Source organism: Montipora foliosa, chromosome 5 (assembly GCF_036669935.1).
Source record: "Montipora foliosa isolate CH-2021 chromosome 5, ASM3666993v2, whole genome shotgun sequence".
In the NCBI taxonomy this organism is placed as follows: Eukaryota; Metazoa; Cnidaria; class Anthozoa; order Scleractinia; family Acroporidae; genus Montipora; species Montipora foliosa.
The window spans coordinates 46,582,425-46,597,369 of NC_090873.1; the positions used below are offsets into that span (position 1 = coordinate 46,582,425).

Consider the following 14,945-nt stretch of genomic DNA (forward strand, 5'->3'; position numbering starts at 1 on the left):
CCAGGATAAGCCACGGCTTCAGAAAGCCGTGAACGTAGATTTTGTACCATTTATACGGGGTGTTCGCGTCTTATGTAAGCCGCGGCTTATTTTAGGGAGCTTAAGCACGAGCGTTTTTGAGACGCGGACAGCAACCGGAAGTGAAAATTTCGCATGACAGGACAGTGGTGTCTCCCAGAATTTTATACTAATCATCTCTAACGGAGAAAAGATACTTAGCAATATAAATGTGGTTGTGTGAAGACAAGTTAAACTGAAAACAGCTCACTTCCGGTTGCCGTCCGCGTCTCAAAAACGCACGTGCTTAAGCTCCCTTTTCTCTCGTATAAACGGCCCTATTGAAAGACGCTTCCACCCTTTCACGGGAGCACCTGCTTCCACCTTAGTGCCGTCATAGCTCAGTTGGTATAGTATTGCATCGGCATCGCAGTGGTCGTGGGTTCGAATCGTGTTAAAGCCACCTGAATTTTTTAGGTGTCATTTCTCTATTATATATACAACTATTTCATTTTCTTATGTCGGACTACCTAGCGGGACTTATACCAGGCAACTACGTATTGCAAGTCGGCGGCCTCAACCAATGGGCTGCGTTGTCTCCTCCTTTGTTATTACGTCATCACCGCCGCGATGGTGCTATAAACAACACAGTGGCGACGAAGTTGCAAGTTTATATGGCGCCACTATAAAAGGAGTTTATGCGGCCTACTGCATTTGTTCGTATTTATCTAACACTGCGAGCAACTGGAATGAGGTCGTCAAAGATAGTTAAATGGCGATCAGAGTGATTTAACATCTGAGAACGAAGGAAATCGAAATGTTTCGTGTTTCTTCTACAAGAGTACAGACAGATTGCCCTTAATTGAGATTTTATTTGTATTGCACAAGTTTTTCTGATCTCTCTTGCATCCAAGGTTGATTGACGTATGATCCACACGTCCCGAGGGTGCCTGGCCCTTTTATAACACCTCAGTGTTTTGCCCGCGAAGACGCGTTTCGAAATCACTGCACGCGTACTAGCATTTGACGTTTACTACCAAAAACGCGAATTTTCTGTCATCTTAAATTTGTAAAGTGCCCGCAGCTAGAGGGATATTGGCTTCTGTTTAATATGCATGCCAGGAGCCGTCATTTGAAATTGTTTAAATTTCCACCATCGAATGTAGAAGTATGTTGGTCAAAGTTGAAGGAATCGGAACTTGGTACATTTGGTCCCCCTCTTTGCTTTAGCTAAGACGACCCTTACGTTTTCGGTATTTTCACATATATTCTGCCCAAATTTATTCTGGAGCTTTTTATATCATTCGTGTTCTAACCAGCTTCCGTAATTGGTTTATCAAATTATTTTTTCAACCATAAACAATATACGATTTGGGACACAAGCTCGTTGTAATCACAAGCATATATACGAATAAATTTGGCAGTTTGTTTACGGAAACTACGGAGTAATTTAAAAGTTCTTGCTTTTTATAATCGCCCACGATATAATTTGACCAGGTAGGGGGATTATTTTCTCCAATGAATTCGATTTTTAAAACAATCAACATTCCGTGCACCTTAGTCCTGTGGAAGAATTGTGATATTGCGAATTTGCGATCTTCACTTGGCTTTTGTTTCATCGTTCGGCTGTTTTCCTCTTTTTGTTTGTCAATATTTAACATCAAAGTTTGTCCGATTCGCTTGTTTGAAAATTTAAAAAAAAAATTAAGCAACGTCTTAGCGACTTTTAAAACGTTACTAATATCCAAGGTTATATATTGTAATTTATCCACGAGGCAGGGTTTGCTTTTCACAATGTGAATGGGTCGTGAAAGAAGGACTCGTGTGAACTAGTCTAGGTATTTAGGTGAATAGAACTTTTCCAGTCTTTTAAAGCATGCCAGTGCTGCTAAATGCAGGACGGAAGAAACAAGATGTCAAGGAAATGTTTGAACTTGGGGAAAAAAGCATGTTAAGGTTTTAGATCGTCACATTTATAAATGTCCTCAGACTCAAACGGGATTCAAGCCAATGACGTCTATGATGCCGGTGCAGTCTTCTACCAATTGCGCGATATCATCAATTTCTAGAGCACTGAATTGTTCAGGTTTTCTTTCGTTCATTCAGTGTTGTTAGCCATAAAAACCAAGAAAACATCAGTGGCAGTAGGATCAATTTAATTTAAATTTAAAACGGAAAATATCAAATATAGAGATTTGATTAAATCGGGGACGAAAATGTTTTTGTTAGGATGTATGAGTGATGTTGTGACCCTTCGGGTTGCGTGACATTAGAATTGCGTGACTTCCATGAAGTATTTTCCATTGTCTTTATAAGAGTTGCTTTTGCGTGATTTCTTTTAGAAAAGAGAAGGAGTCGACGGAGAAGACGAAGAAGACCGAGAATCAGACGAGATATTTTTCAGTGCAGAACCTGAAGAGCTCGAGGAGGAAGAGGTTCTCGAGGCGTTAGAACTGGCTGAAGTGGAGGAAGGTCAGTTGGTTTATACTCGGCGTAGTCAATCGAACAAAACCGAACCAAAAATAAAGTGATCTCAATCGTTGGATTGATGTTCGATTGGTTCGGTAATCGAACACAATCGAACTGGAACTTTTAGGTAAGTTCGATGACCTCACGCAATCGAACTAAATCGACGTAGAAATCAAAACGGCGTACAAAAAGTGATAAGCTGTCAGTCTCAATAGTATTGGAAGGATTTCTGAGATTTCTCTCTTTTAACCGCATTTTAGGACATGTGAGAAGGATATTAACAGATTACAATTAACTAAAATCTTTACTGATTGGGTGATTCAAAACTGATAAATTCACAATACTGGATAACATGAACAGCACAGTTGACTATGTAAACTGTCTTTACAACGCTCGAAATAACACCGACTGGTGATATTCTTTAAGGTCGGAAGAAGAGTTAAACCGCCGTCGCTAAAGATTCGTTAACCACACCTTCCAGAATGGTTAGTTTCACTCCGGGTGTCACGCCCTCTGCCCTGTTCGACATCTTGTTTGAAATTGAAGCCAACACATATTTGACTTATTTGACGGCAACGCTTTGATTCAAACCAGATGAAACTGGTTTTATGTTCGATTGTTGAAGTGTTCGATTGGCAAAAAATTTGGGTGAGTTAGATTATGTTCGATTACCGAACCCATTCGAAGTCGATCGAGCGATGGAGTTCGATTGAGTTCGATTACCGAACTTTCGATTGACTTCTTCGGGTTTATACCCGGCCAGTAAAAGAAGCGCTTATGTGAGCCATTTTTGTGTAGGGGGAACGGCCGTTGATCGCGGGGAAACAATTCGGTAATTGTACCTGATCTTTCTAAAGTTAAATTGCTTCGGCTAAGTTTTAAATATAAATCCAAATTTTATCAAGAAATCAAACCCTATGAGCCACTGACGGAAGTAATCAATGATTGGCTTCCTTCTTGGGCACTCATTGCTATGAAAAGGCAATCGGAGTGAGTGGAAGCCCAATTAAAGGCATATTTCTTAGGGTACCTTTTGGCAGAGTTAAAAGTATTAACTCCAGTATTGTTTAAGATATATTAGATTTCGATATTAGATAACTGAGCAATTTAATGGATCTTAAGTTACTCTTTCTAGAAACCTCTTATTTTTTTCTGTTTATCCTACAGAACCACCAATCCCCGAGGAAACCTATGACCGCTTTATGACAATGGAAGATATGGCAGATGATGACCAGCGCCAATCTCCATTCGGCCAGCATCGTGACTCCGGAATCTTTAGTTCTTCGCGTTATTCTGGTGCCTTTTTGGAGGGCGGCACGCCGTCTGGGTCCCGAGCATCCGACTTGGACCGCTCGCGCCTCTCCGATATCAACGTATCGCAGAGCATAACGGTTTCGGAAATAAACGTCGTTGAATCGGAGCTGCCGTCGAGTCTTGCGGACATGGCCGATGATAACGTACCGCAATATGAGCCCCCGGTTACTGGAGACTTTCTTGTGAGTTTCTTGGTGGATGCCAGAGGAGGGAAGATGGAAAGCTCTCAGACCGGTGTAAAGATCACGTTGCCTCCCAGGTCATGTCAAATGCCAACTAGGATTACTTGTAAACAAATACGGTGAGTTACATGCAATTTTTTTTTCGCGTTCTTCTCGTGTTTTGACTCCTAATTTCGAAGTTCTCTTTGGTGAAATTCCCTTGAATTGTGATTCATCCACAGAACGTTCTCATGGTGTCTCTTCTGTGGACGGGAAAAATGATGTCTGCAAATGACATTTTACGTTTAAGTGGTGACGGTCGTTTTGGCGTTTACTTTGTGAAACAAATTCTTGAGTCTCATTTTAAATTATACTGTCCCTCTTTATGTTGTTTTGTTTGTTTTCAGGTAACCTTTCTTGCAATTTGTTATGAGTGCTGAGAACTTAACTTGACTTCTTTTTTCGTTGCTGTTCTTTCTGATTGGTTTAAAATCCCGCGCCGCTCATTTGACCAATGGGATGCAATATCAAAACTAGACGCGGTCTGCGCCCGCTCTTTTCCCGCGTTTTAACCAAGTTTGTACTTTGTTGGCGTTATGATTGGCTTATTGCACTCTTTGCGCCGCTTGCAGTTGTTTAGAGGATTTTGGTATTACGACAATCGATACGAATAGCACATTTGCATGATGACGCTGTTCGATTACAAATAACAGGATCCTTAAAGGGAACCTCCACTAAAACAGCAAAATAACTTTAAACCACAGAACATAATGTTTACAATTGGAATTGCTCAGTCTTTTTCCAATGAAAGCGTTTGTATTCGAGAAAAATAAATTCCAAAAACGCTTATTTTGGCTTTCAAATTTCCCGGGCGCCGCCATCTTGAATAATTGTGACGTAACTTGGTTGCCCTATTGTTCTGATACAAAGAGCGATTGTTCTGGAACAATAGGGCAACCAAGTTACGTCACAATTATTCAAGATGGCGGCGCCCGGGAAATTTGAAAGCCAAAATAAGCGTTTTTGGAATTTATTTTTCTCGAATACAAACGCTTTCATTGGAAAAAGATTGAGCAATTGTAAACATTATGTTCTGTGGTTTAAAGGTATTTTGTTGTTTTAGTGGAGGTTCCCTTTAAGATTTTGCTTGTCTCATCCTAATTGACCGAGTTTTCAATATTCAGGCATGGCTACGAAGCTTTATGGTCAAATTTCACGGCTCAGTTCTTTTTTTCTTGTCTCACAAATCTCAAGGAAGATTTCTAAACAACATAATATTGAAATTTAACCGTAAAGCCTCGTAGCCAATCATGTGTGAACATTGATACATCGAACGTGGCCTATTAGAGCTATTTTTATTTTTACGCCGCTGGGAATACAAAACATTAATAAGAAAAGAAAATGAACTGAATTCTGGTAGTTGTAGTCAAGTGACGCGATCGAAAAAGTTGCCTATTGGGCGTTTATCTGCTTGATCGTTTTTTTCCAGCCCAAACAAGCCATCCCTGTTGCCCCCTCTCTATGAAGGTGAGGCTCTAGCTTGTCGCGTGTTGGATGTCAACCCCTCCGGCGTCAAGTTTCTTCAGCCGGTGTACTTGGAGTTGCCGCATTTTTCCGCTCTCAGAGATGGAGAAAGAGAACTGGTGGTGCTGCGAACGGAAGACGGAGGATGGAATTGGCAGGAAGTTTGCGTTGAGGACATGAAAGGTATTTATTCAATTTTAGTTAAAGATGACACAGAAACGAAAGTGACAGTGGTTGCCGTTAACCGACGCGGTCAGGTTTCAAAATCCTTGTTGTGCACCAAAGCGCTGTCTAATACCCCAGACTTCCGAAACAGAAGATAATCGGTCATATGAAGTGCTTCAAGTTCAGTAGCGTGCACTAAAAGAAATATTTCAGGCATCATTTTGCTAATCATCGAAGATGGTGGCTCACCGTCAAGAACATAAAGAAGTTTCTGGGGCCCGTTTCTCGAAGGTCCCGAAACTTTACGGGCCATTTTCATGTGTCACAATTCCCTCTGTATCTCAAGAACGGAGATGATTTTTCCAAAACTAACCTCGTTTCCAGGGTCTCTCTTCTCTGCCCATAACGACAATGGAGGCAGAGAGACCCTGGGAACGAGGTTGTTCCAAAACAAGCTGTATGGCTTTTCGGGACTTTCGAGAAACGGGCCTCTGGTAAGAATTCTTCCCTGGAACCAAAAGTGACCAGGGATCTCAAAACAAGATGAACAAATAACTTATTATGAAGTGCCGATTTCCCGATAATGTATCGTTGTCGGTTGATTAACAATCTTGTTTAACTTCTAGTTGTCTCAAGATGTTATGTAGATGGTTGGAAAACAAGTGTCACACACTTTTTGCCCAGTGCACGTGTAGGATTACAAACCGTCTGAGTGTACGTCGGAGGGTAATTCCATTTTCAGATGATTTTTATTGTGCTTGCTTGTTTCAGCTGTCGACGGCTACACTTCAGAAATGAACATTTATCACGGTTTTCCAAGTAAGAGATACGCTAAGATAGAAACAAGTGACTTTCCGGAAAAGTTTTCCATTATTTCGCGACTCAAGAAGGAAAGCTTCATGGTGGGCCCCGGTGGTGACCTATTAAGATCTTCGGTGCTTCCCCAGGTTCAAGTTAAGGTTCCTGAAGGAGCTGTAGCAAGTGGAACAAAACTGACCCTTCAGGTAAGTACCTCACGTTTTACCTCACTCGTTATCCGTTCAAAATTCCTGTTTGGCTTTGATTTGAGGTGTATTCTCCTCAAAGAAAAAGAAGGCAGAGAAGAGAGACCCTGGGAACGAGACTCCTCCGCACGTTTCTCGGCAAATGTTTCGGTTCTTTATCGTGGTTTTACCAACAGTTCTAGGAAAACCGCCGTAAGGTTGCTCCGGTCACCCGAAGTCGGCTTGAGAACTTTTTCGCGGGTGCAAGTCGTGAAATATTATGCGTCGTCTTGTGGCTTTAGGAGTCTACGTGAGTGAACGCCTCGGTCAATTTGGAGCTTACGGGTTATGTTGTTAAATCACTTGAAACTCTGTGTGGTTTTGTTTATGTATTTAAAAAATGATTAACAAGCAAGTTAAAGGGGCTAGGTCATGCAATTTTAGGCAACTACAGCACTGATCGAATGGTCATAGAATTAACTAAAATATCAAAATAACTATTCAAAACTATAGAACACTATAGGGACATGGATGGACAAAACTGGAGAGGATTGAAATGGATTGAATTTGGGTAAATTTGAAAAACGTCGGCCCACCTTTTTCCAAATTTATATCAGTCTATATCAAAATGTCATTTACAAAGCTGGAAAATCATTCTCAGTTGTTATGTGGCCGTGATTTTGCAAATGACAGACTCTTGCTCTGCCAATTTGACGTTTAGAGCTCATAATTAACAAAATCAAACGAAATTACCTAAAATAGCGTACCAAGCCCCTTTAAGAACAACTGACATACTACAACTCAATTGTTGCGCTTTAGGTCCAACCTGCCGACGAATCATTCAATGACTATGAAGACTGGGTGGCTGTGAGTCCTGTGGTATCTCTTGAGCCCCAGGGTGTCGTTTTCTCCAAACCTGTGTCTATAACTATCCCAACACCTGTGTACAGCCCTGGCGGTGATGACGTCGATATTCAGCCCACACTGAGGTTGCTCAGCTGTCAGCCGCAGGACAATAGGAAGTCTATGTCCCATGCCCCTCTCTACCATTGGACTGACATCACTGATACGACGCCGCTGAGCATAGTGAATACATGCGCCACTTTCACCACCAGTCATCCTGCCAGGTTAGACCTGGTTTGCTTTTGGATCCATCCATCCCTTTGTAAAATGAACCTCTACTCCTCCAAACACAAAACTTTAAACCAGAGGAATAAGTGTTTTTCAACCAAAAAAAGCCAATGAAAGCTGTTTGTATCGAGGAAAAATGAATTTGAAAATCACCCATTTGTACTTTCAGTTTCCTGTCATTTGATAACTGTGGCATGTTATGGTCGCACTCTTGAATTATTATATGATGGTTGGAAAGATCACCGTTGTAAGTTCAGCAACTTAAGCATTTGCAAAGGAAACCCGAAAAAGTGCAGGATTGAAGAGGATTCGAACCTTTGATCTGCAAACGCACGGTCAAGCGTTCGAATCCCGTTCAGTCCTGGAATTTTTCGGACTTCCTTTGCAATTGCTGAAGTTACTCAACTAACAACGGTGATCTTTCCACCTTTCATATCATTCTGTTCCAAAGTTAAAATATGAAATCACTCTTGAATTGTAATGAAATGGAAACGGAAATGGAATGGAAATGCTTCGAGCTTGAAAGTTGTGTGTTTGGAGGAGTGCATAAAGGTATCTTCTAGCTAAAAATAATCAATAGGATAACCCAATTTTCCGGCAGAGCATAGCAACAGTGTTGGCATAGCATAGCAATAGTGTTGGCATAGCATGACAACAGTGTTGGCATAGCATGACAACAGTGTTGGCATAGCATGGCAACAGTGTTGGCTGACATTTGTCTTTGGTAATTATATACTCATGACTAAATGCACCAACAATGCCGGTTGGACGAAGTTTGGTTGGCATCCTTAGCGTGGGAACAGACTGGACTTTTAAAGCTAAGTTGTCACTCTGTCATCAGGAGGCTAAACGTTCTAAGCTATGCGTCCGTAGAAATGCGTGTCGAAATGTTTGATTGCAGGCACGTTTTTACCGAAAAGATTACCCGCAGCGATTTGAGGTCGTTGATTTGCCTGTGCAAGGCTCAATCGACGAAGCTCTTGAAACTTCTACAGATCGAGTTAAAGTGTTTATTTTCCACAGATACTGGCTCATGGAGACCCGCAACCCAGACAACGTGACGTCAGACGCACGTCTATTATACCGCAAGTTAACCGCTGTCCCTTATTCAGTCAAGGTGGTCGTGTTTGCACAACTCTCGCCAGATGGCACTGAAGCACGCCTAAGAATCTTCTGTGTTTCTGACGATAAAATTGACAAAACGCTCGAGAAACAGACAGGTTTTGTAGAAGTTGCGCGAAGTCGTGAAGTGGAAGTATGCGAAGGAAGGCCTGTTCATGTCAGGTATAATGAAAGGGTTAATGCTTTTTCTTCAGTTTCTTTCAACGTAGAAATCAGTAATTAATAATCACTTAAAAGTGCCTATCACCTTTTATTCTCCGAAATCGCCCCAAAGATATTGCGTGTTTTGTAGAATTTTTTATTGAAAATTCATTTTTTTGTTCAATTTGAAAGACGGGAAAAGAGGTCATAGTTTGATCCATGACTGAGCAATGAAGGGGCTAGTACTTCGTGTCAAGCCAACTTCTCATTTGCATTTAGATTAACATTTAGAATATCTACACAGAAAGATCCCAAACATTCATAAAAGCTAACCTTAGGCCTAGAAAATGAAGGGGAATGGATTCGATACCTGGTTGACGTCACAAATTATGCTGTTTTCAAGGAACAATGGCAATGGAAAGCAGTCTATGACGTCAACCCAGTATTAAACCCAGTCCTCTTCCTTGCGCGATCATAGAAGGCCGAGCATAAGACCAGATCAAGTCAATTTAGTTTGCTGACGTCACCTATCGCGTGCGAAATTTATTTGAAAAAAACCAAAAAAATCACATAAATTTTGCTATAATTTTTTAAAATATTTGCAACTTATCGAAATATTAAGAAAATCGGTACTTCGCAATGTCACGAATTTAAAAAAAACGATAATTTTCAATGTTTAACTTTTCAGTTTAAAATTCTTTTTTGCCAATTCCTTGTGGTTTATTTTTACGTACAAGGGCCTTCCGTGGTGTTACATTACCGGTTGGTGCCGAAAATTTTTACTCGTTTTAGTTTAGAAAATCGTTTCATCGTGGAGTGAAATTCTATTGAACCGTCTCAATATTTTTTTCTCTAGGTGTTTAGGTAACGCTATGCCAGTCACGCGTGAGCCTTTACAGATAACATTTTGTCCTTTCCGAGAAAATCGCCTTTCCGTAACAGTACGCGTGACAGATCCGTCCCAGGCCCCTACATGCCGATTGGCTTTCCTTAAAGAACCCCGCAAAGATCGCCTTGGCAACGTGCGACCGATCTGCAATCTGAGCATCGATTTATCCGAGGAGGTGAGGAGTTTGTTCACTTGCCCATTTCTGGCGAAGACGTTTTTAGTGAAGGGAGGAAATAAGAAATGTTTTACATTCAGTAACTTTGGAGTACTTCCACTTAGTTGCAGTGACTTGTGAGCTGTTTTCTAATTTTTGAAAATTTTGTCATTTCTTTCCTTTATATTGCAGAATCTTAAGAAGGGTGGTGCCACTGCTCGACTTCCTGGTAAGTTTGACGTTTTTCGTGTCGTCCTTATTCATCGACATGTTGCGTGAGCTCAGATTAATAATAAATTAAATAACTAATGACGTAGCCAGTCGTTGACCCTTAAGCTAAACACGAAGAGATTTAGCGAGTTTGTAACAATCAAATTCAGTAGTTGTATTATGTAGTGTATGTAATGTGTAGTTTATGCGATATTACTACTGTTATCCAGGATTTCCTGCCATTGTAGTTGAATAAACCAGCTTGCTTGCTTGCTTGCTTACTTACTTAGTTTACCAGTTAATTAATAATTCTTTAATTTAAAAATGTCATTGATAAATAAATACTGCTTGTGAAATTTTTTTGGGGGCCAGTAAAAATGACTATCAGGCTAGTAGATGGTGGCCACAGCTTGCCCGAATGGCTAGCTGTAATGCTACCTTTCTTTGCACCCTGTAGTTAGCTCTTCACAGAAGATATACGCGAACTTCCGTTGTTTCTAAAGCTAGCGACACGGTTCAACATTTGTGATCAATAACTGTTGCAGTCGTTGGTAAGAAATCAAGTCACGATGACAGCTGAAATACACTTAACGTTTTTGATCGAAGGTGATACGATACGAGTTTATTCCGTTCAGATCAAGTTACCTGTCGTGTTCAACAGTAGTTTTAGGAAGCTTACATCAAAAAGTCCACCATATTACTGATCAGCAAATGTTGTGTATAGTTAATCGTGTGTCACTGGCCTTATGCTATTCTTTCTATTTCTTATCTTGCAGACAGTTTACTTGCAGTGCTTGCAAAAGGTGTTGGACAGGACTGGATAGCTCTTGGTCAGGAGTTTGGATTCGAAGATTCGGAACTTCAGGAAATAGCCGATAGACAGTAAGTACTGTTTCCGCCGTGTAACCAGGAAACGGAGAGAAATTCCAAATTGGATATGTGAATTTTACATGGAACGAAAATGAAAGGGTCTTAAACGACCGCACCTTGAGGTGCCATCAGATCAATCTATACGGTCGCTCTTCGATTAAATCATTTATCCGTGAACAATGTCATCGTAGGTTGTTGCTTTCTGGCCAAAAGTGCGGAAATCTTCTCTTACGAATTTAAATCATGCACTCCTTTTATCTGAACAGTGAGGTGTAAGAATGAACGAAACAGCCGGCGTAAATTGTTCGAAGTGTGATGCATTTCCTTCAGCGCAATCCGCAACAACGGAATACGTTGAATAACTTCGTTGCCATGTCGCAGTGTAGAAGAAAGAAGCAGATAATTTTGGGGGGTTTCTATTTTAATTAAGACACGATTTGGCTATTGTCATTAATAGTTGCAAGTTAAGAAGGAGATCATCTTAGTTATAAACTTAACTTGAACAGTAACGAAAGGACAGCTTGCAGTGAATAGGATCCCTTTTCAAGCATGCATTTTTCAGGCTCTCTTTTCGTTACTGCTCAAGTAACGTTTGTAACTACGATGATCTGCCTTAACTTGATTCTATCCGCAGTTCAAATATATGGCTTCATATATGTCAACTTTCGTCATATTAATAGTTGCATTGCCATATTTGACGAGCATGACATTGTCAATCCCGCTGACCAGTGGATCACTCTGTCCCTGAAAAACCAAGACATTGGCCTTCCTCCCACTAATTTTTGTAAGTCAATGAGTGGAAAATACGAACGATGTTACGGAGGTCGTTGTTTCGAATCCTGTCATGGAATCTTTTGGTTCAGTTGTCCTTTCGCTGGTTGCCAAGCATCAAGTTTGTCATAACATATTTCAGTTATTCACAGACACCGAAATAGGGTAACAGAGCTTCCTTTAGAGGGAATAGACTAGGATGGAGAAAGCCCTCCATCGTTAATTATATCTTTGCTTAAGTTCTTTATTATCCCAGTCCTTCAACAGATACCTATGCTGATGTAACTTCATTTTCTGTATACTTCCAGTGACTCCACTGCATTAGATGAGTGTGCTTTGGATGTACTGACAACTTGGAGAGATAAGGACGACACCGACGCGAGCATGGCTTCCCTGGAAAAAGCCCTTCACGAAATCGGACGAGAGAACATCCTTGAAGATTTTAAGCGACTCGCCTACAGAAGCTACGCTAAAGATCCTGTTGTTGTCGTGGAAAGGCATGTAAAGAGTGACCCCGAAGAGGCGTCCACCAACGAAACAGAACCGGATAACCGTCGTATTTCCGAGTTTTTGGAATCGGCCGGTGAAATGGACGCCATGTTTATTGCAGAAGACGACGGCAGCTCGCCACGGACAGCTCGCTTGTCGGAAAGAGATGATGTGTTTGCTGAGGAAAACGGAGCCGAACCTATGATCGAGGAGTCTGTGATTGTCGTGGAAAAACACAGAGTGGTAGATGAAGATGGCAATGTCATTGAAGAGAGCCACAAGATCGTGCAAGATGGCACCGAAGTCTCGAAAGAGGACACCGAAAAGTTACTTCAAGATTTTTTCAGCAACGACAAAGGCGTTTTAGATTTTCTCGCCCCTGAGAATGCTGCAACAGTAGTTGAGAACGGAGGGGATACGGAAGAAACTGAGATCTAAGATTGCTATGTGCATAAGTCGTCATTTGGGTGTTACAGTGTCACTGTGGCCTTCAGTCGAGAGAGACAGAATCGTTACGTGACTTGTAATGAAGTGGCCGTACTATGAATAAATTGGGAAAAGTCGTCTCTCAGAGGCAAAGAATGTCCTTTCACCTTTTCTAATGAGTAAGGTGGAATTAAGTGCTTCTAGCACGTTTAAATGTCTTTGTTTTAATTTGTAAGAATTCGAGGAGTGAATTTAAAATACTTTAGGACACCAGGAAGTAGTTAGCGAGGGACTTCAATTGTAACGTTGTTTAATGTGTTCGTTGTTAGTACTATTTAATTGCTCTCATTCGTCATGCCAAGCATGTGCTGTTGTTGACTTAAATCCTAAGGGAGTGATAATGAACTTCCGAGTTTACAACCCAATGTATAAGTCGCTTTTTACCCGTTTTTCTGACACTTTTATCAGTGTAATGCCCATTTCATCTCTTAGTTTGTTTTTGTTGTTTTTTGTTATTTGTGGATGCCAATTTATGGGTTAACGTTCATAATTTTGTCAGAGACGAAATGCTACTAAGTATTGCAAATTTTCTCTCTTTCCGAACTCGTCGTTGTCCTTGGTTCTCATTTAAAGGTGCAATGTACACTAAGAAAGATCTACCGTGATGTCATTGTGGGTTTCTATAGTGCGCTTTTCATGAGACCATAGTTAATGCATGGAGATGGTTATGAAACTGGACAAGTTCCTTTGTTTCATGTTTTTGTCCGTATTTTTGGCCTTGACCCTGCACAAAAAACGCCTTTTTTCGAGAAGGTAACCAATCAAATCCTTCGATTAAATTAAGCGCAACTAATTAGCGAACCCGTGCGAAGCGAAAACAAAAGATTGTGTAGGGTCACGGTCAATTCAACATCGATTGAAACAACATTGTTCTCTATAAGGTTTCATAACCAGTCCCTCGATTAACTATGATGAGACATAGGACTCAGTTCATATTCGAATCGATGATTTATTTTCCGATGGCGTCGAGCACAATGGCCACGAGGGTTAGCGTGAAAACGCCTAAGTAAATCGAAATCAGTCAATTACAGCGCTGACATGTGACACACAAGCCCGTTGCCTACACCCGTTGAAAACGAAGCCGTCGATTGACCTTCAGAGTCCACATCAGTGTTTCTGAACCCGCAGTAAACAGTGGCTTCCTGGCGGGTTCTCGCAAAAGAGACAAGAAAGGTGTACTGGTGGCTTACTGCAGAGATCAGATATCGCTGGCTGTTGCACGTTACACGAGGTACAAAGCGATGGAAATCTTCAGTGTTGTTAGGTTGATGCAAGGCTGTAGTTAAGCTTTAATGGCTTTCATCTTGCTGGTTAAAATGTGCATTGGAATGCTTTGTTTTTCTTGAGTGAGTACCAAGTCAAACTCAAACTGTCTCAGCCTTATGCGGAGTGATGGAATCAAGGTTTTTATTAATATTATTTAATTTGAGACATTAGAGTTGTACGACTGTTAATGAGAGCTCTTTGCAGTTCATGTGGCACTCGTTAATATCGGAAATAAAATGGTTACAGGACATTGTGCGTACTGTGTTTTAAAGGCCGACACTCATTTTGGAAAGCGGTAGAAATCGTCAAAACAAACGAGAAAAAAACAACCATTTCTCTTTCGAAGCTTTTTGCTAGTTCTTGTCAAGCCGCGTAATTTCGGTTCTTTTATTTTAGTGCGTGAAATAATACCGAGAGGGCGGCCTTTCCCTGGACAAGTTACTCTCCCACTATCTGAAGGCTTAGAAAAGAACTTTCAACTCGGAGAGCTAAGGGTAATTTTAAGGGCAAGAAATCCCGGAAAATGCATCTGAACCGTAGTGCGGGAATAAGGGAAATATCGGAAAAGGACAAGAATTAAACCCACGACCTTCCAAATGTATCTTGTGTTTCCTCGATGATCGCGGCTCGTGTTTCGAATGTACCTGGACTTTCGAGAACATGCCCTTTTCCCCATTATTCCAGTGCAACAGTTTTCAGCGAGAAACAAAGATTCCCTTGTAAGTGTACATTTAGGTGTTAGCAACAATAAAGCCTGGTTTGAAATTCCATTTCACGATACGGTATAAATGGTCACTTTGGAG

The 14,945-nt window shown here is 41.0% G+C and overlaps 1 protein-coding gene across 3 annotated transcripts in view; it reads left to right on the forward strand.

The window, feature by feature from the left end:
• LOC138004464 (ankyrin-3-like) overlaps positions 1 to 14,392 on the forward strand; it is a 38,188-nt gene extending 23,796 nt beyond the window's left edge. For all 3 annotated transcript variants that reach the window (XM_068850989.1, XM_068850988.1, XM_068850987.1), the window contains 10 exons: positions 2,340 to 2,469; positions 3,634 to 4,081; positions 5,431 to 5,648; positions 6,402 to 6,634; positions 7,433 to 7,740; positions 8,768 to 9,028; positions 9,864 to 10,071; positions 10,243 to 10,279; positions 11,037 to 11,142; positions 12,210 to 14,392. In XM_068850989.1, coding sequence (XP_068707090.1) covers positions 2,340 to 2,469; positions 3,634 to 4,081; positions 5,431 to 5,648; positions 6,402 to 6,634; positions 7,433 to 7,740; positions 8,768 to 9,028; positions 9,864 to 10,071; positions 10,243 to 10,279; positions 11,037 to 11,142; positions 12,210 to 12,828 — 2,568 coding nt within the window. In that variant the 3' untranslated portion in view covers positions 12,829 to 14,392. The remainder of the gene's footprint in view (positions 1 to 2,339; positions 2,470 to 3,633; positions 4,082 to 5,430; positions 5,649 to 6,401; positions 6,635 to 7,432; positions 7,741 to 8,767; positions 9,029 to 9,863; positions 10,072 to 10,242; positions 10,280 to 11,036; positions 11,143 to 12,209) is intronic.
• The last annotated feature ends 553 nt before the right edge of the window (positions 14,393 to 14,945 follow it).